This window comes from Carcharodon carcharias (genome assembly GCF_017639515.1).
Source record: "Carcharodon carcharias isolate sCarCar2 chromosome 32 unlocalized genomic scaffold, sCarCar2.pri SUPER_32_unloc_1, whole genome shotgun sequence".
In the NCBI taxonomy this organism is placed as follows: domain Eukaryota; kingdom Metazoa; phylum Chordata; class Chondrichthyes; order Lamniformes; family Lamnidae; genus Carcharodon; species Carcharodon carcharias.
The window spans coordinates 416,095-436,789 of NW_024470685.1; the positions used below are offsets into that span (position 1 = coordinate 416,095).

The 20,695-nt window shown below is 41.7% G+C and overlaps 1 protein-coding gene across 5 annotated transcripts in view; it reads left to right on the forward strand.

Moving 5' to 3' along the window:
• The window catches only part of vps13c (vacuolar protein sorting 13 homolog C), a 351,237-nt gene that overhangs the window by 212,886 nt on the left and 117,656 nt on the right, over nt 1-20,695 (forward strand). For 4 of the 5 annotated variants that reach the window (XM_041181313.1, XM_041181309.1, XM_041181310.1 and 1 more), the window contains 7 exons: nt 1,523-1,690; nt 3,072-3,376; nt 4,845-4,992; nt 12,991-13,144; nt 15,282-15,415; nt 18,441-18,610; nt 19,156-19,388. In XM_041181313.1, coding sequence (XP_041037247.1) covers nt 1,523-1,690; nt 3,072-3,376; nt 4,845-4,992; nt 12,991-13,144; nt 15,282-15,415; nt 18,441-18,610; nt 19,156-19,388 — 1,312 coding nt within the window. The remainder of the gene's footprint in view (nt 1-1,522; nt 1,691-3,071; nt 3,377-4,844; nt 4,993-12,990; nt 13,145-15,281; nt 15,416-18,440; nt 18,611-19,155; nt 19,389-20,695) is intronic. The other variant, XM_041181312.1, reaches the window with a different exon arrangement.

The following is a 20,695-nucleotide window of genomic DNA, read 5'->3' on the forward strand; positions in this document are numbered from 1 at the left end:
ACTCTTCTTTGGAAACTTTTGCAATCTGTTTTTATGTCTCTTGCTAGATTACTCCCATTTTTAAAACATCTTTATCAATGTCTTGATCAATTTTTGGTGAATTCTAAAATCCTTTTGATATTTAGGCTTATTACTCATTTTATCAACATTATTATAAGCCTCTTCCTTTACTCTAATGCCATGTTCCTGTTAGCTGCAGGTGTACCATTTTCCATGGGGTTTGTTATCCTTTTAAGGAATGTACATTTGGAACCATAGAAAAGTTACAGCACAGAAGGAGGCCATTCAGTCCATCGTGCCCAGGTGCCCTTTCTAATCCCACCTTCCTGCACCTGGCCCATAGCCCTGCAGCTTACAGCACTTAAGGTGCAGATCCAGGTCCTTTTTAAAAGAGTTTAAAGCTTCTGCCTCTACCACCAACTTGGGCAGCGAATTCCAGACACCCACTACCCTCTGCATAAAAAAGTTCTTCCTCATGTCCCCCCTATACCTTCTGCCACTTATCTTGAATCTATGTCCCCTGGTTCTAAAATTCTCCACTAAGGGAAACAATTTTATCCTGTCCATTTTATCTATTCCCCTCATAATTTTGTACACCTCAATCAAGTCACCTCTCAGCCTTCTTTATTCTAAGGAAAATAACCCCAACCTATCCAATCTCTCTTCGTAGCTACACTTTTCTAACCCTGGCAACATTCTTGTAAACCTCCTCTGCACTCTCTCCAGAGCTATTACATCCTTCCTGTAATGTGGTGACCAGAACTGCACACAATACTCCAGTTGTGGCCTCACCAGTGTTTTATAAAATTCCAACATTATATCCTTTTATATTCTATACCTCTGCCAATGAAGGAGAGCATTCCATATGCCTTCTTTACAACCTTGTCTACTTGAATTGCTGCCTTCAGGGACCTGTGTACTTGTACACCAAGATCTCTCACTTCATCTACCCCTCTTAGTATATTCCCATTTATTGTGTAACCCCTGTAACTGTTTGACTTTCCTAAATGTATGACCTCACATTTCTCTATGTTAAAATCCATCTGCCACTTTACTGCCCATTCCACTAACCCATGTATATCGTTTTGGAGGTTTTGGCTATCCTCTGCACTATTCACTACTCGACCAATATTTGTTGCAAATTCTGAATTAAATCTTTGAGTGTTTGCCATTGCCTATCTACCGTCATATCTTTTAATCTAATTTTCCAATCTACCTTGACCAATTCACCCCTCAGACCTGTGTAGCTTGCCTTGTTTAGGTTTGACACCCTAGATTTGGACTTAACCCAATCATAATCAAACTGTACAAAATTTTATCATATTTTGATCACTATTCTCCAGAGGCTCCTTTAATACGAGGCTGTTAATTAACTGTTTCTCATTGCATGATACTAGATCTAAATTAAACTGCTGGTTCTTTGACGTACTGATCTTTGGAATCAAACTTTAAGAAATGTAGCAGTAGAGTATGAATTCAGACAGATAGAAATAGTGAGCTAATACTGTTCTTATATTTTTAGGTTGTCTCCATTATTGGTGAAGAAGTCTTCAGCTTCAAGATGGTTTTGTGTTCCAATGCTACAGAGGGAGCGGACTATCTTGATATGTCAAAAGTGGATGGGGAAGTGACTTTGCAAGTGGGTTGCATTCAATTGGTGTACCTACACAAATTCTTTATGTCATTGCTGGTAAGTATACTGCTTGCAAATTTAACACAAGCTTAACAACTACACCAAGTCCTAATTTTAAGTTACCCCAGTTTAAGTTGTTTTGCTTTAATGTCAGTCAGTTAATGGACCTGCATTGTTGTTTTGTGCTGTACTGGATGTTGGGTCATGTGATCCAGTCGGCGCCATTTTGGAGTGGCCTCTGCTGCTCCTTGACCCTTCCTTTCACTACTGACCCTCCAGTTCACGGCCTCTGCCACTCCCTGATCCTCCAGCTGCAGACCCTCTGGTTCATGGCCTCTGCTGTTCTCTGTCTCTTCTTCTCGCTGCCAGCCATCCAGGTCAAAGTCGAAGCTGCTCTTCCTGCCTCTTGCTGCTCACCTCCAGAGTCCTTGTTCATAGCAAGGGTTCGGGAGAAGGGATTGACAGGCGGCGGAGGTGGGAGGTTTGGCGAGAAGAGGGAGTGTAAGGGTCAGGGAGTGGCTGAGGCTGCGAATTGGAGGGTTGGTGACAGGAAGGTCCTGTAGCAACCCAGAGGGTCAGGAAATGCTGTGTGTGGCAAGCGGGAGTTGCAGCCAGCAGGAGAGGCACCGGGCTGGAATTAAGTAGAAGTTAGCATATTGCTTTATAATTGTAAATTAATTTTATTTTAAAAGTTATTTCATTTACCAATATAGGAATTTAGCAGTGTAAAATATTTCAACTTACAGGGTATAATGTTTTTTCTGATGATGGTGGCCCTACAGAACCTAACTACAGCTTTCACGTTGGCTTAATCTGATTCACTTAAAGTTGTTTCACTTAAAGTCGCACTTTTCAGAAGCGCAACTGCAACTTTGTGAGTACTTACTGTATTCCAGTGCATTCCTGACCAACCATCCGCCTTCCTAAACTTGATCATATCCAAAACTCTGCTGCCTGTATCCTAAACTGCATCAAGTCCAGCTTGCGCATCACCTCTCGTGCTTGGTGTCCTACTTGGGGTCTTGGTGCACCAATGCTTGGATTTTAAAATCTTTGCTCTTGTGTTGAAATCCTCCCAATGGCCTCGCCTCACCTCCCCCAAAGCCTGTAACTTCCTTCACCTCTATATGCCTCAGAACTTTGGTGTTTCTCCAACTCCATCTCTTGTGCATCCCTCACATTCTTCGTCCCACCTTTTCCCTTTGAAAACCAAGCTGAGAGCAGGCATCGCTTGTTTGAAGAGGGTGAACCGATCTCAGTAGCAGTTGATGCTGGATCGTGGGACGGTAAATGCTCGAATGAGCTATTGTGGGGGAATACTGATTGAAACTGAGTATTGTGTCCCCTACCACTTGCAAACATGTTTATCTGTAGGGAATTTTTTTTGAGACTTTTATACGAAAAAAACTAAAGCTGTTTTTTTTTAAATGGCCAATAGAACTTCTTTGACAACTTCCAAGCAGCAAAGGAAGCATTAAGTGCAGCCACAGCCCAGGCTGCAGAAAAAGCAGCCTCCAGTGTGAAGGACTTTGCTCAGAAAAGTTTCCGACTGGCAATGGACATAAATTTGAAAGCTCCGGTTATCATCATCCCTGAGTCCTCCATCTCAATGAACGCCCTAGTAGCAGATTTGGGTTTGATTACTGTACAGAATAAATTTACTCTGATCTCTGCTGAAGAGTGCACACTGCCACCTGTGGTGGACATCATGGAGGTTCAACTAACACAGCTGAAACTCTCACGGTACGATACATTTGGAGTAATTGATTCCGTAGATGTAATTTAACCTGCATGGGAAGTTGTCCTATTTCTGCTTTACTCAATTAGTTCTGAAGAAGAGTCATACGGACTTGAAACGTTAACTCTGTTTCTCTCTCTCCGCAGATGCTGAAAGACCTGCTGAATTTTTCCAGAATTTTTCTATTTTAATTTCAGATTTCTCGCATCCGCAGTATTTTGCTTTTACTCAATTAGTTGTTTGGGAATAGGAACTCAATGCTTTCCATTGTCCCCATGTTTCCATGAATTTTAACTTATTTTATTGATTTCTTCTCCGACCCCTGCAAATTTTCACATTCATTCATGCTTTTTCTTACTAGTTATATATCTGTGTATTCAGTAGAAATTTCTGAGGATTAATCTATTTGGAACTCCATGCATTAAAAATTTGGGGCAAAAAGATAACATTCCCTTTCTAAAAATTGCTTAAATCATAGGATACGAGTTCTATGAATGAACAACGTTCGTTTCTGTTGTGAAGGTGTACAACAAGATGCATGTAGCAAAGGCAAAAAAATAATTGGCAATGGAGAGAGAGAGACAGACGATTATGGTTGGCAAGTGACAATTAACTGACTTGGTGACATAGAAGCCACATTGTACAAGTCTATTCTATATCACTGTGAGCATTAAACTGGTGCTGACTCCACGGGCAAATAACAGTGATCAGCAGATTTATTGAATTTGGACAATATTCGCCAGATTGTACACAGTCTGTAATATACTTGCACCTATGATTGCATAAGACATATGATGCAGTGTATAAATGTCTGGTAAATGAAGTGATACTTCCAACTTTCAATTTAAAAAATAAATAATATTGATAAAATGCTGCTTCTGGCAGGATCTGGTAGCTCCTAACATTTTAAAGGGCCCAAACGGACTAAAGTCTTCAAAGCACTCAGGGTGAGAGTACACATCTCCATGCTATTGGCCCTCCAGCATGTTCCAGTGATCACTCCTGTGATGCATTTATGAAGCAATAGGGAGGAATATGTTCAAGCCTTGTGCTTTTTTTGAATTAAATGGGAGCTTGGGGAGCCAATAGTTCCCCGTTGCCTTCTCCATGGCAAAGTTTCGGCCAGCCAGAGTCAACTTGCCAACCAATCAGCACCCTTTTCTCCTGTAGTATAAATTGTTGTGATGGTTTGAAATTAGACATTCTTGTGTTTGTCCTGATGAGTGCAAGACGAAAAGCTCCAGTAACATGTCTCCCGTTTCAGCAATAATAAGGGAGAATGGTACTTCGTATTTGCGAGTGTCTGCTTGTGATCTGCTCTTCAGCGTCAATATAAAGCATCGCCATCTAGAGTATACATGACCTTTTTTAATTTTTCTATAATTATTTCACATTCTCTTTATCTGTTGGCGAGAGGTTTTGTAAGCCATTCTGTTCTAGTTTCTTGGATTCTGCATTTTCTTCCCATTTTAGAACTGTTCTGCAGCAAGACTCAGCACAGCCTGATTTTCAAATGTTGCAACCAGTGAACATGCTGCTGATGATAAAACGAAATCTGGCTGTAGCGTGGTATCACAAAATCCCTGGCATAGAAATAAATGGAGATCTAAAAGCAATGAATGTAAGTATATTCCTTCCAGACTCCAAAAAGATATGAAAATGAATTTGCTGCAGGTTCGACATTGGGATGTTCTCTGGTTAATGAATGCTGTCAACTTTTAGTTGAAGAACATCTCTCAAATTGGAGATACGTTAACATTATCATGTGCAGCATTATTCCCTGAAGCATCTTTGAGCTGAAGTAAAGCAGCATATTATTTTATAGGGAGTTCTTATTGATGTATTATATCCCTTACCTTGTTTTCACAATCCTCTCTGAGTTTCCCCTCTTTGTGCTGTGTGATCAGTCCTTAGCAAAGGCCTCAGTTTTGTCTCTTACTTTCCATCTCAAGGAATTTCGAGCCTGTCATTGACGGTGAACCCTGCCCTCTTCGCCTCCACTTCCTGGACCAGGGGACTTATCCTGCACAGTGTCTTCAGAATTCTGGCTTCTCACCCTTTCTGGATCTTTTCATTGAGAACTGCCAGTGTGGCATGAACTATCTCAATTTCTCTGCTGCCCTCAATTATTCTAACTATCTCCCTCTGAACTTGGAGCCCTCAATTCTTTCAGATCCAACATTGTTATCACATCATTTGTTGTCGGTTGGCCTACAGACCTCTAGCTAATAGAGGCCGAACAGCAATTCGTTGGTACCTCCTCTTAACTCCCCCCAACATTGACTCCACCACCGGACATCAAGCCATTGTTTCCAAGACTATCACTGACCTCATCTTCCTTGAAGAACTTTCCTCTCCTACTGACTCTGAACAGTCCGCCTCTACTTCTTTCCCAAGATCCACAAACAGGACTGCCTGATAGACTCATTGTTTCAGCCTGTCCCTTCCTCACTGAACTGATTTCTTTGTATTACAACTCTTTTTTTTCTCCTCCTGCTCAGCCTCTTCCCACCTCCACCTGCGTCTCTTCTGACATCCTTTATCACTTGATAACAGTTTCTTGTTTCCTGGCCTTTTCCGTCTCCTTTTCCCCCTAGGCATTCAACCCCGCTATGTTTCCATTCGCCAACAGGATGGTCTGAGGACTTTGTTTCATCCTTGAACAGAGGCCCGACCAGTACCTAACCACCACACCACCTCTGCCTGCCTGAACATGTTCTTCCATTGAACAGCTTCTCCTGTAATTCCACTTACTTCCTCCAAATAAAAGGTGTTGTTATGGGAGCCTGTATGTTTTCTAGCTATGCCTGTCATTTTGTGCAATATGCAAAACATTCTTTGTTACTCCCTCACTTCTTTTTCTGATACATTGATAACTATATCCAGTGTTTCCTACTTTGAATTGCAAAATTTCATCAACCCTGCTTCCAATATTCACCTTTTTATCACTTCCATATGGTCCATCTCTTACTACTTCACTTTGTTTCCTTGATTCCTCTATCTCCCTTTCTAGGGATAAGTTATTGACCAGTATCCACTATAAACTCCCTGACTCCCATAGCTCCTCAACTACACTTTCTCACTCCGTTTCCTGCAAGGATTTTATTCCATTCTCCTAGTTTCTCCTTCTCTGTCGGATGTATTTTAACAATGCAACCTTCCACACCAGCCCTTCCGATATATCTTCCATTTTCCTCAAACATAAATTCCTCTCCGCTGTGATTAACAGGGCTCTTGATTGTGTGCATTCCATTTCCTGCACTTTGCTCTCAGCCCTTCACCCACCTCCATAACCATGATTGTTCCCTTTGTCCTCACACTCAACATTCAGTAGATCATCCCTCCAATATTTCTGCCACTAGTTTGATGCCATCACGAAACGCGTCTTCCCCTCCCTATCTCCTTTCGGCATTCTGAAGGGATGTTCCCTTTCTAACATCCTGATCCACTGCTTAGTCACTCCCAACACCTCCTCCCCTTCCTACAGCACCATACCATGTAACCACAGGAGATGCAACTTCTGCTCATTTATCTCCTATTTCCTCACTAGCCAAACTCCCCTTCAAAGTGAAACAGCAATTTACTTTCAGTTTAGTATACTGTATTCGCTAATCGCAGATTGGGTGACCACTTTGTAGAGCACCACCGTTCAGTTCACAGTGTTACCCTAAACTTCCGGTTGCCTGTCATTTTAATTCTCTGCTCCACTCGCACTCTGAAGCCTGTATCATTGACCCCCTAACTGCACCGATGAGTCTCAGTGCAAGTTGGAGAGACAGCAGCTCATCCTTCAATGAGACACTCTACAGCCTTCCAGACTCAACATCGAGTCAAACAATTTCACTTCATAACCTCAGCTGCAATTTTTTTGTTTGTTTCTGGGTGACAGCTTTTGGGAATGATTCTCCATTTTCCTTTTAACACTTCCTCTAGACACTTCCCCAGCCCTTGGGGAACTCCATGGGAAATCTTCCTCCAATCCAAAAAACAATTGTTTCTTGTCATTCAGCCAATTTCATATCCATTTTGTGACTGACCCGTTTATTCCATGAGCTATAATTTTATTCACAAGTTTGCTGGATAGCTCTTTATCAAGTGCCTTTTGGCTGTTCATGTACACCATTACTCTCACTTGGCCTAAATAGCCAAGTGGTTATAGTACTGGGTTTGTAACCCCAAGATCGAGAGTTCAAATCTCACCATGGCAAACTGTGAAACAATGTAACTTCATCTGAATAGGAACAGATGGAAACGTGTTTGTACTCGAAAGAGTTACATCATTACTCTCATCAACCCTCTCTCTTACCTCATCAAAAAAACTCAAACAAGTTAGTTAAACATGACTTACCCTTAAGTCTATGCAGTCTTTCCTTAATTAACCTGCATTTGCCCAAGTGACTATTCATTTTGTTCTATGACTATTCATTTTGTCAGAGAAAATAGCAGAGATGTATTCAGAAAGGAGAGGCAATAGGAGGAGATTGAACAAGCAGACCAGAAGTTGAAAACAATCTAAAGGATTTGTGTTATGTTGAGTGACCGATTGATATGTAATAAATATGATTTTCAGAAGAGATTTGGAGATCTATATCACAGGAGGCTTATTCTTAGTCAGCAAAACTGCTTAGTAGCTCTACTGGCATCTTTGTCACTGAAACCCTTATCCATCCTTCTTGACATATTCATCGTGCGCCTGTTAGCTGTTTCTCTACTCTATATGAACGCCATATTGTCAAACTCTCTATCCTTATCTTATGCTATTTTAATTTCTGACTGTTCATCACCTCTGTCTTCATTGATGTGCACTGGCTCTGCCCCTCAATGCATTAAATTTCAAATTGTCAACCTTGTCTTCAAATCCCTCGATAACCTTGCATTGTGTTGCTGTGGAACTTCCTCCTATTTTGCAGTCTCTGCTGCGCACTTTAGTCTCCTTGCTTTTTGTGCTTCTCGGCTCCCTTTACCTCTAACCAGTAAGACCTCTGCACTTTTTTGAATTCATTCTTTACCTTTGCTATATGGATAAATATTTGTTCCCCTGTTGTTTTAACGTCCGCGTTGAGAAAGCCTTAAATGACACTTTGTTCAACAGTTCAATTCTCCACATGTGGTTTTTAATGTAAGATGTCAGATTTCTGACCTGTTGCTATTTGTCAGAATGTTCCAAGTACTTGAGCTTCTGATCAGTATGTAAGTATGCAAAAAGAAAAAGATTTGTGAAGATAAATGTAGGTCCCTTACAGTCTGAAGTGGGAGAATTTATAATCGAGAACAAGGAAATGGCAGAGCAATTAAAACAACTACTTTAGTTCTGTTTCCACAGAGCAAGACACAAATAACTTCCCAGAAATACTAGAGAACCAAGGGTTTAGTGAGAAGAGGCATTGAAGGAAATCACAATTAGTAAAACAATAGTGCAGGAGAAATTAATGGGACCCAGGGCCCAATAACCTATATCCCAGGGTATTAAAGGAGGTGGCCATGAAACTAGTGGATGTATTGGTTATCATCTTCCAAAATTCTGTAGATTTTGAAACAGCCCTGGCAGATTGGAGGTTGGAAAATATAACCCCAGTATTTAAAAAAGGAGGGAGGGAAAGAACAGGGAATTACAGACCAGTTAGCCTAACGTCAGTAGTTGGGAAAATGCTGGCGTCTATGATAAAGGATGTGATAACAGGACACTTAGAAAATATCTAGACAAAGTCAACATGGATTTATGAAAATGAAATCATGTTTGACAAAATCACTGGAGTTTTTTGAGGATGCAAATAGCAGAATAGATAAGGGAGAACCAGTGGATGTGGTGTATTTGGATTTTCATAAAGCTTTTGATAAAGTCCCAAATAAGAGGTTAGTGTGTAAAATTAAAGTACAAAAGATTGGAGTAATATATTGGCATGGATTGAGAATTGGTTAGCAGACAGGAAACAGAGAGTAGGAATAAGGTCTTTTTCAGGGTAGTAGGTGGTGGCTAGTGGGGTACTGCAGGGATCAGTGCTTGGGCCCAGCTATTTGGATTTGGATGAGGGAACCAAATGTAATATTTCTAAGTTTGCTGACAACACAAAACTTGGTGGCATTGTGAGCAATGAAGAGGGTGTTAAGAGGCTTCAAGTTGATTTAGGCAGATTGAGTGAGAGGGTAAATACATGGCAGATGCAGTATAACATGGATAGGTGTGAAGTTATCCACTTCAGGAAAAACAGAATGGCAGAGTATTATTTAAATGGTGATAGATTGAGGAATGTTGATGTACAAAGGGACCTGCGTGCCCTTGTACACCAATCACTGAAAGCAAGCATGCAGGTGCAGCAAGCAGTTAAAAAGCAATTGATATGTTGGCCTCATTGTGAGAGGATTTGAGTACAGGAGCAAGGATGTCTTACTGCAGCTGTACAGAGCCTTGGTGAGACGAGTATTATGTGCAGTTTGGTCTCCTTACCTAAGAAAGGATATACTTGCCATGGGGGGGGTGCAGCGAAGGTTCACTAGATTGATTCCGAGGATGGCAGGATTGTCATATGAGGAGAGATTGGGCCGATTAGGCCTGTATTCACTGGAGTGTAGAAGAATGAGAGGGGATCTCATTGAAACATACAAAATTCTGACATGGATGGACAGATTGGATGCAGGGATGATATTTCCTTTGTCTTGGGGGGTCTAGATCAAGGGGTCACAGTCTCAGGATACAGGGTAGACCATTTGGGACTGAGATTAGGAGAAACGTCTTCACAGAGGGTGATGAACCTTTGGAATTCTCTGCCACAGAATGCTGTGGAGGCCAAGTCACTAAATATATTTAAAAAAGAAATAGATTTCTGGACTCTAAAGGCGTCAAGGGTATAGGGCGTTGAGATAGAGGATCAGCCATGATCATATTGAATGGTGGACTAGGCTCAAAGGGCCAAATGACCTACTCCTGTTTGCTGTGTTTCTTTGATCGTTTGTCCTTGCTTGCGTCCAACACTTGGGTTCCAGCTGATGCACCCAAGTTGTTGCAGCAGTGTGGACAAAGTAGCATTTTAGTTCAAAACAAAAACAGAATTAGCTGGAAAAACTCAGCAGGTCTGGCAGCATCAGCGGAGAAGAAAAGAGTTGACGTTTCGAGTCCTCATGACCCTTCAAAAGAACTGAGTGAATCTAAGGAGAGGGGTGAAATATAAGCTGGTTTAAGGTGGGGGGAGAGAAGTGGTGGGGGGGTGGTGTTGTAGGGACAAGCAAGCAGTGATAGGAGCAGATAATCAAAAAATGTCACAGACAAAAGAACACAGAGGTATTGAAGGTGGTGATATTATCTAAACGAATGTGCTAATTAAGAATGGATGGCAGGGCACTCAAGGTATAGCTCTAGTGGGGGTGGGGTGGAAAGAGTAGCAGGGCATAAAAGATTTAAAAATAATGGAAATAGGTGGGAAAAGAAGAATCTATATAAATTATTGGAAAAAACAAAAGGAAGGGGGAAGAAACAGAAAGGGGGTGGGGATGGAGGAGGGAGCTCAAGATCTAAAGTTGTTGAATTCAATATTCAGTCCGGAAGGCTGTAAAGTGCCTAGTCGGAAGATGAGGTGCTGTTCCTCCAGTTTGCGTTGGGCTTCACTGGAACAATGCAGCAAGCCAAGGACAGACATGTGGGCAAGAGAGCAGGGTGGAGTGTTAAAATGGCAAGCGACAGGGAGGTTTGGGTCATTCTTGCAGACAGACCGCAGGTGTTCTGCAAAGCGGTCGCCCAGTTTACGTTTGGTCTCTCCAATGTAGAGGAGACCGCATTGGGAGTAACGAATGCAGTAGGCTAAGTTGGGGGAAATGCAAGTGAAATGCTGCTTCACTTGAAAGGAGTGTTTGGACCCTTGGACGGTGAGGAGAGAGGAAGTGAAGGGGCAGATGTTACATCTTTTGCGTGGGCATGGGGTGGTGCCATAGGTGGGGGTTGAGGAGTAGGGGGTGATGGAGGAGTGGACCAGGGTGTCCCGGAGGGAACGATCCCTATGGAATGCCGACAGCGGGGTGAAGGGAAGATGAGTTTGGTGGTGGCAACATGCTGGAGTTGGCAGTAGATAGACTGTCCACCAATATCCATTACAAGCCTACCAACTCCCACAGCTACCTCGACTACAGCTCCTCACACCCTGCTTCCTGTAAGGACTCCATCCCATTCTCTCAGTTCCTTTGGCTCCGTCGCATCTGTTCTAATGTTGCTATCTTCAAAAACAGTTCCTCTGACATGTCCTCCTTCTTCCTTAACCGAGGTTTTCCACCCACGGTCGTTGACAGGGCCCTCAACCGTGTCCGGCCCATCTTCCGTGCATCCACCCTCACACCTTCTCCTCCCTCCCAGAAACATGATAGGGTCCCCCTTGTCCTCACTTATCACCCCACCAGCCTCCGCATTCAAAGGATCATCCTCCGCCATTTCCGCCAACTCCAGCATGATGCCACCACCAAACACATCTTCCCTTCATCCCCCCTGGCGGCATTCCGTAGGGATCGTTTCCTCCGGGACACCCTGGTCCACTCCTCCATCACCCCCTACTCCTCAACCCCCACCTATGGCACCTCCTCATGCCCACGTAAAAGATGCAACACCTGCCCCTTCACTTCCTCTCTCCTCACCATCCAAGGGCCCAAACACTCCTTTCAAGTGAAGCAGCATTTCACTTGCATTTCCCCCAACTTAGCCTACTGCATTCGTTACTCCCAATGCGGTCTCCTCTACATTGGAGAGACCAAACGTAAACTGGGCGACCGCTTTGCAGAACACCTGTGGTCTGTCCGCAAGAATGACCCAAACCTCCCTGTCGCTTGCCGTTTTAACACTCCACCCTGCTCTCTTGCCCACATGTCTGTCCTTGGCTTGCTGCATTGTTTCAGTGAAGCTCAACGCAAACAGCACCTCATCTTCCAACTAGGCACTTTACTGCCTTCCGGACTGAATATTGAATTCAACAACTTTAGATCTTGAGCTCCCTCCTCCATCCCCACCCCCTTTCTGTTTCTTCCCCCTTCCTTTTGTTTTTTCCAATAATTTATTAGATTTTTCTTTTCCCACCTATTTCCATTATTTTTAAATCTTTTATGCCCTGCTAGCCTTTCCACCCCACCCCCAATAGAGCTGTACCTTGTGTGTCCTGCCATCCATTCTTAATTAGCACATTCGTTTAGATACTATCACCAACTTCAACACCTCTGTGTTCTTTTGTCTGTGACATCTTTTGATTATCTGCTCCTATCACTGCTTCCTGTCTCTACAACCACATCCCCACCCCCCCCCACTTCTCTTCCCCCACCAACACCCCCCCACCACCTTAAACCAGCTTATATTTCACCCCTCTCCTTAGATTCACTCAGTTCTGTTGAAGGGTCATGAGGACTAGAAAAGTCAACTCTTTTCTTCTCCGCCGATGCTGCCAGACCTGCTGAGTTTTTCCAGGTAATTCTGTTTTTTTTTGGATTTCCAGCATCCGCAGTTTTTTGTTTTTATAGTATTTTAGTTCATGTTGCTCTGTGTGTTTTACTGGCTACTATTGTCTCCTCGGTGGTGGAAAATCAATGGTAAGTAGCCTGGAAAATTTATGAAAACTAAGATATTGACACTTGAGTTTTCTTTGTATGTTTGCAGGTTACAGTTAGTCAGGATGACTTGACAATCCTACTGAAAATCCTGCTGGAAAACTTTGGTGAGGCCATAAGTGACCAGGGTGATGCAGCAAAGCCAAAAGACTCGGACAAAATAAAAACCAAAATTGTTGCCCCTGGAGCCAACCTGTGTGAAGGTACTTCACCATTTTGAAAAAGCTGACCCCTTTTTCCCCCTTGACTTAATTCTGCTGTGTATTTAAGACCGAGAAAGATAGGTTCTTGATTGGTAAGGGGATCAAAGGTTTCGGGGAGAAGGCAGGAGAATGGGGTTGAGATAACTTATCAGCCATGATTGAATAGCGGAGCAGACTCGATGGGCCGAATTTCTGCTCCTAGGTCTTATGGTCTTACTCAAATCATGGTCAACATTTTAACTGTCCTGATGACCTAATGCAGATTAAATAGTTTTCGCTTTTAATTTTGTTTTATTCAATTACAGATGTGAGTGCCTTTGGCATTTGTGGTCCATCCCTTTTAAGGAGCCGCTGCCTTGAAACCATTGCAGTCTGTGATTTTATTCTTTTAGTTTTTCATAGCAGTGTGATGCCAGGCCATTTTGTCAGACATTTGAGAGTGAACCACATTGCTGTGGATTTGGATTCAAATGCAAGTCCAGGCTGGTTAAGAAAGGCATATTTCTTTCGCTAAAGTACATTGCTGAACCAGATTGAGTTTTACGACAGTCAGTAGTTTTATGGTCGCCATTACTGATGCTAGTGTTTTTTCATTTCAGCTTTATTTAATTAATTGCATTTAAACTTCACAGCTGCATGCTGGGTTTTGAACTCATGTCTCTGGATTAATAGTCAAGGTCTGGATTACTAGACCAGTAACATAACCACTAAGCTATTGCACCTTGCTAACCCACATACTTTGTATTGTGAGAGCAGCACTTATATAACATAATACACCTGTCCAGATCTACTGTCTCCTGCCAGAGTTCCTGATGTTAGTAGATCACCATGGGAAGCGCTGATTGGCTAGCAGGTCTGTTCAAGGAAGGAAGGAGACAAAATTAAGCCATCCCTGAGAACTTCCAAGGAGACCAGCTCAGAGCATCGATGCTCTGATTGATCAGAGCTTTGCAACAGACCTTGCTGTCTTGGATACAATTGGAGTGTAGACCCAAGGAAACTAAAGGAAGAGAAAAGGAGAACAAAATATATTATGCCCAACCATATTGGGTTTTTTTTGCCAATTATTTCCTCTAGACAATGACTCTCTGGGTACGAGTACACGGGTATGTGCAACTCATCGGTATCTCATGTGAGTGTAAGTGGTGTTGACAATATTCTTGTCCTTTGGAACCTGACCCTGTCCATACCTTGTGTTTACAGAATTACACAGTGCAGAAGAGGCCCTTCGGCCCATTGAGTCTGCACCGACACATGAGAAACACGTGTTAATTTACATTGTCCATCTTCATCAGATGGCAACCAGGATCTGAAGTCCTGATTGAAACACTTTCCCCAGCCCAGTACATCAAGGTTAACTGGAGTGCAATATGATTTCCCTGCCTAAGATCAGTCAGGGCTAAAAATCCTGGCTTCCTCGTTTGTACCCCTCAGTACTAGTCTCCATGCTCATTTGGTTGCTTATTAAGATGCTGTGTCCACAGAGTGTTATGCTTTTATCATCAAAGGCATTCATTTAAAACCACAAGTACAGTAGTATTGCTGTGATTCATAGAAGCGAAATCTCGATTTGTTTATCTCCTCAAACATTTCCAAGCACCTTGTGTACATTTGCAATACAGTGAATGTTACATGGGTAAATCCAACGGCCATTTGTAACAGCAAGATCCCAGAAAAGGAATGAGATGAATGACCACTCAATTTCTATTTGATCTTTATTGAAGAAGGAATATTAGGCCATTTTTCCAAGAGCATTGCGAGATCCTTACTGCACCCCACATGAGGCCAGTAGTATCTCTGTTTAGCTTCTTAACGTAAAGAAAATACGTTTGATAATGCAGCACTCCCCCAGTACTGCACTGGAGAACCCATAATGATCATGACTTCACACCAGGAGTTTTGAACCCATAACCTTCTGAGTTGAAGGCAAGAATGTTGTGGATTGACTCAACCCAACACAAAATTAGGCTGGGGTAAGTAGGACAATTTCCAGCAATTGGATGAAATGCTCCCTCATGAAAAATTAGTTAGATTAGGCTTGTTGCTAGTTTTGATGCCAAACTGGCATATGTGTTGTAACGTATCATAAGGGCTTTAATTAAGTTGTTACTGACTGAATTCAATATCTCATTCACAGATTGTCCACAACTGAAAACAAGTGATATGACCCATGGAGAATCCGAAAATAAAGCTGAACCATATGAGACTTTGAAGTTTGATTTAAAATTTGAATCACTTTCGATTGTGCTGTATACTAAGGATCACAAACAGGTCTGTAGAATTTGCTTTATCCAGAGTTAAAAATAGTCAAGTATACTTGTTTTAATCTTTCCATATTTGTCTAAAATTGTACAAGCAAGAATTCTTCCTGTAAGAAAAGATTCTTTTTACAAGCAATACACAAAGATCAGAAAGACATGTTATATAATTACTTTTTCTCCTAGGCAATGCATTTAGTTGAAGCTCCACTCTAGGTGCTCAGCCCATTCTTGCTTCGAAAGACTGATGCTGGTCCAGGTAGAATTATTAAAATTCAGCTCCTTCCCAGCACCCTTTTACAACAAAAAACAGTTTTTATAAGCAGACCCATGTCTCCCCAGCAATTAAAATTTGCCAGCTTTTTGGCAAACTCTTGCTTCTTAAATATCAAAAGACGCCACAGGTTCTTGTATCAATTCAAAATGTGGTAGCTATCACACTGTTGAATTTCACCTGCCAATGCCTTGGTTTTGAAGTTGTCATTCTTGTCTTCAAATCTCTCTATGGCCTCGTCCCTCCCTATTTCTGTGTCCTCCTCCAGCCCTACAACACTCCATCTCTTTGCTGCTGTAATTCTGGCCTCTTGCATATCTCTAATTTTGATCATTCCACTATTGATAGCAGTGCCTTTTGCCTGGGCCATAAGCTGCAATAATTCTCTTGCTAAACCTCTCTGCCCCTCTCACCTCCTTAAAACTCAGCTCATCTGATGTATATCACCCTTTTGTCTCAATATTTGATAACGCTTTTGTGATGTGTCTTGGGGTGCTTTTATGAAAAGGTGCTATATAACTGCATTGGTCATCATTTAGATACCCAATAGATTTATTTACAGATTAGCAGAATTACTCAAAACCAAAAACACACAGCATATCATTTCCATAATACTTAAACTGTTTTTTCCACAATCTTCGTTCTGAGTGGTAACCTCCGTGGAACCTCTTTGGGCTGCCTGTAGTGAAAATGAAGAGTCAAAGCAGAGATAAAGATGACCCAAACCACCTGAATGTTCTGAGTCTCCAAAGCCAGACTCTAGCCAACTATGATACTCATTCACTCCTCTTGGCTGCCTGCTGCATTAATTGTTTGACACGTGGTCAGGCCATGAAATCTGTCTTTCCACCTGTTTGAAATTCCTTTCAGCCACCAGCACTCTTCTCTTCCAGTTGGGAGTGTGTAAATTTGTGCTTAAAGGACATGTAATTTCTGATAGCTAACTTGTGAGTATTGGTAATATTCAACTTAATTGCTTCCCCATGGAGACCCAGATGGTTGCAGAAAACTTAATATGTTATGTACCCCAGCAATGACTGCAAAAGATCTATTTTTAAAAAGAAGTTAGGATTTCACAGGGTGCCATTCAGCCCATTGTACTTATGTTGGATCTTTGAAAGAGCTGTTGAGCTAGTTCCACTTGACTGCTTTTTTTGCCAAGAGGCCCGCAAATTTTCTTTTTCAAGAACTTATCCAATTTCCTTCCATAATCGCAATTGAATGTGCTTCTACCACACTTTTAGCTAGCACATTGCAGATTGTAAAACCTCAATGTGTAAAAAAAACCTCATCTTTCCTGTTTTTTTGCCAATTACTTTAAACCTCTGTCCTCTTGTTACCAACCCTCTTCCAAACACTGGTGGAAATGGTTTTGTCCCTGTGTAGCCTATCAAAATCTCTCAAAATTATGAACACATCAGAAGTCACATCAATACAACACTGCTTAAATTGATTAATGCTGAATAAATGGCTGGTGGATGTTGAGCAGTTGAATGTGTTCTCAATTTCTGAGAGATTTGATGTCATCTGAATTTCTAGTCAGAGAGAAATGGTAAACATTTGGAAAATATTCAGTTGAAAACCTGAAGCAAAGCCTAAGACCTAAATCAAAACCTAAGACCATCGTGGTCCACTTCAAGCAGTGCTAGGCAGTTTTGTTTATTTTAAAAGCAAAATACCGTGGATGCTGGAAATCTGAAATAAAAACAGAAAATGCTGAAAAACACAGCAGGTCAGGCAGCGTCTGTGGAGAGAGAAACCCGAGTTCACGTTTCGAGTCCCTTTGACACTGTATGTTCTCACTGCGCGTTCTAAAATACTTTGGCAAAACCCTTCAAAGGATTTGTGCATGCTACACACTGCATTGTAATTTGAATGGGCAAATGTTTGCTATGCTGAGCATGAACACTAATTTGAAGAAAATAAAAGTATTACTTTGTTCAATTCAGTGTCTTACTAAGTACCTCAGTGCTGCACTGTTGGAGGTGCTGTCTTTTGGATGAGATGTTAAACTGAGAATCCGCCTTCCCTCTTAAATGGGCACAAGATTCTGTGGCACTATTCAAAGAAGACCAGGGAGTTCTCATGGCCTGGATGATATTGAATCCTCAAACAGCACCCAGTACAGATGCAAAAGCAAAATACTGCAGATGCTGTAATTCTAAAATAAAAACAGGAAATGCTGGAAATGCTCAGCAGATCAGGCAGCATCCGTGAAGTGAGACAGAGTTACCGTTTCAAATCTGTGACCTTTCATCAGAACTATGAACTGTTTTGACAAAACTGTCACAAGCCTGAAAGGTTAACCCAAAGCAGATGATCTGGTAATTGATTTCCTTGCAGTTTATAGGATCTGCTGTGCTGAATTGGCTGCCATATTTCCTGCATTATAGCAGTGACTGCACTTCACAGCTAATTAATTTGCTTTAAAGCATTTTGGGTTGGGTAAAAGGTTCCGATATAAATGCAGGTCTTCGACAGCCAAAATTGATGATCTAAGGATACAAAAAATTTAACTTAAATGTTCCCACTTAACTTTATGATTCTATGTCATTTGTATAATATATTGAGGATTCCACTTTCTCCCGTTGTACATCTTGTACAGATGGATATGCAATGCATTATCTTTTTACAGTGATACTGAAATTTGAATTTTTCAGTGTACGTGTTTAAACCCTTAACTTTCTAGCTGTATGGGTGTTTTGTCGAGAGGGCTACTCCAAACACGCTTGTAGAATGATTTTGTTTATTTTGCATATTGAAGCCCACTGACCAGCTGCAGCGTCTGGAAAGTTCACGTCTCGGAGAGTTCAGGCTACATCTCACCACAGCCTCAGGGATGATGTTCACGAATGGATCGCTGAGTTTCGACATGAATCTCACCACGTGTACCCTGGATGACCTAAGAGAGGGGATTGAAAAAGTTACCCAGAGGTTAGAATGAATTAATTATCTCTTTTAAAGCCTCTACTTGCGTACTAATCTCAGCAATCAGCATCAATACTATTCTTTTTGCCACTTATTATTTTTGGGTTTTTTTAGATAAAAATCACCTCAGGTCTATGTAAACTCTGCTCATTTAACATCAGGAATTCTGTAAATGATCACCTTACTTGGAGTGATATGCTAAGATAGGAATATGATAATATATTCCAGGAATCCGATAACTGGAAAGCTTTATTCCTGTAACTAGTATATACATCTCTTGATGCGCCTTAAGTATTTTTCATTTTCCCTGCAGTCGTGAATTCTCTCCCTCTCCAACATGCTCCTATTCTGTGTGCTTGACTCTACTTTTCTCTACATGCAAATTTCCTCACTGCTTTCCCCTTTTGAAAACCTTTCCTTCCCTTCATTCTTTGTCTCATTTATAAATTATCCTGCGTCCAAGTTGAATGTTTCCCAGCGCCTAATTCATGAGCTATTCTGCTGTGATGTATAATGTTTATAAATGATCAGAATGCTTCTCTTCACCACAGAATGATTGAGAAAAAACAAGGTGCTCAGGAAAATGTCATGATTGAGTTGCAATACAACCAGACAGAGGACGAGATGTCGATTGTTGCTGTATTGGAACATTTATACCTTTGTGCCAGTGTAGAGTTCCTGCTGGATGTGGCAGATTTCTTCATCAAAGCTATGCCTGAAAAGTCAGCAGACAAATCTGTCCCATTATATCTGAAGCAAACTGGAAAGGCCTCTCACAATAATGGTTGGTATAACTTGCCTGCACACCCCAAATACAAATAACTTTATTTTACCACACTCTGCTTTAAAAACAGAAGTTTATTTCTTACATTAAAGTAGCATATTGTTCTGTTTAACTGTTCTGAGGTGTACAGATTGCTGACATTCTAGAGGGGCAGTAGTATACATTCTCCTTCACAGAAGGCAACTTAAGAATTATATCAACCAAAAACAACATTTTAGAATTATTATGGAATGACATCCAATATTCACAATTGTTATTTTTGGTTAAAAGTGCTAGCTGAGGGAGAGAAGGCAGATGATTCGACATCATTTTAATGGCATTCGTGAACATGATGACTTTCATTGAATTGTGTCATTGCTTTATTTGTATGCAAAAGAGAATGTATGTATGAAGCTGGTGCTTCTTTAAAAGGCTGCCGTACAAATTAGTCGCTGATGCTTTGTTTTGGACTGGGGGAGAGCAGATTTTAGTAAAATAAGGCAGGATCTGGCCAAGGTAGCCTGGGAACAGATACTTGTGGGTAAATCTACAGAAGAACAGTGGGGGACGTTCAAAAAGGAAATGGGGAAGGTACAGGCTCAACATGTTCCCTCTAGGGTGATAGGAGGGAGTAACAAGCCCAGAGAACCATGGATGACCGGAGATATTCAGGATACGATGAGAAGGAAAAGAGAGGTTTTTAGCAGGTAAAAGGGGAGCAAATCAGTGGACTACAGACAGTGCAGGGTGGAGCTTAAGAAAACAATTAGGAGAGCAAAGAGGGGATATGAGAGAGCTCTGACTGGTAAAAGTAGGGAAAATCCCAAGATATTCTATAAGAATATCAATAGGAAGAGGATAACCAGGGATAGAGTAGGGCCCATAAGGGACCAAGGGGGTAATCTATGGGTGGAGCCAGAGGACATCGCTAGAGTGTTGAATGAATACTTCACATCCATCATCACCCAAGAAAATGAGGATGAAGGTATGGAACTCAGGGAGAGACTGCGAGGTTCTTGAGCAAATTGATATAGGGAGTGACAAGGTATTGGAGGTGTTGGCAGGCTTAAAAGTGGACAAATCTCCAGGTCTGGATGATTTGTGTCCCAGACTGCTGAGGGAGGCAAGGGAGGAGATCGCAGGGGCTCTGACCCAAATTTTTAATTCCTCTCTGGCCATGGGGGGAGGTGCCAGAGGACTGGAGAACAGCTAATGTGGTTCTGATTTTTAAGAAGGGTTGTAGAGATAAGCCAGGGAACTACAGACCAGTGAGTCTCACGTCAGTGGTAGGGAAACTATTGGAGAAATTTCTGAAGGAGAGAACCTAC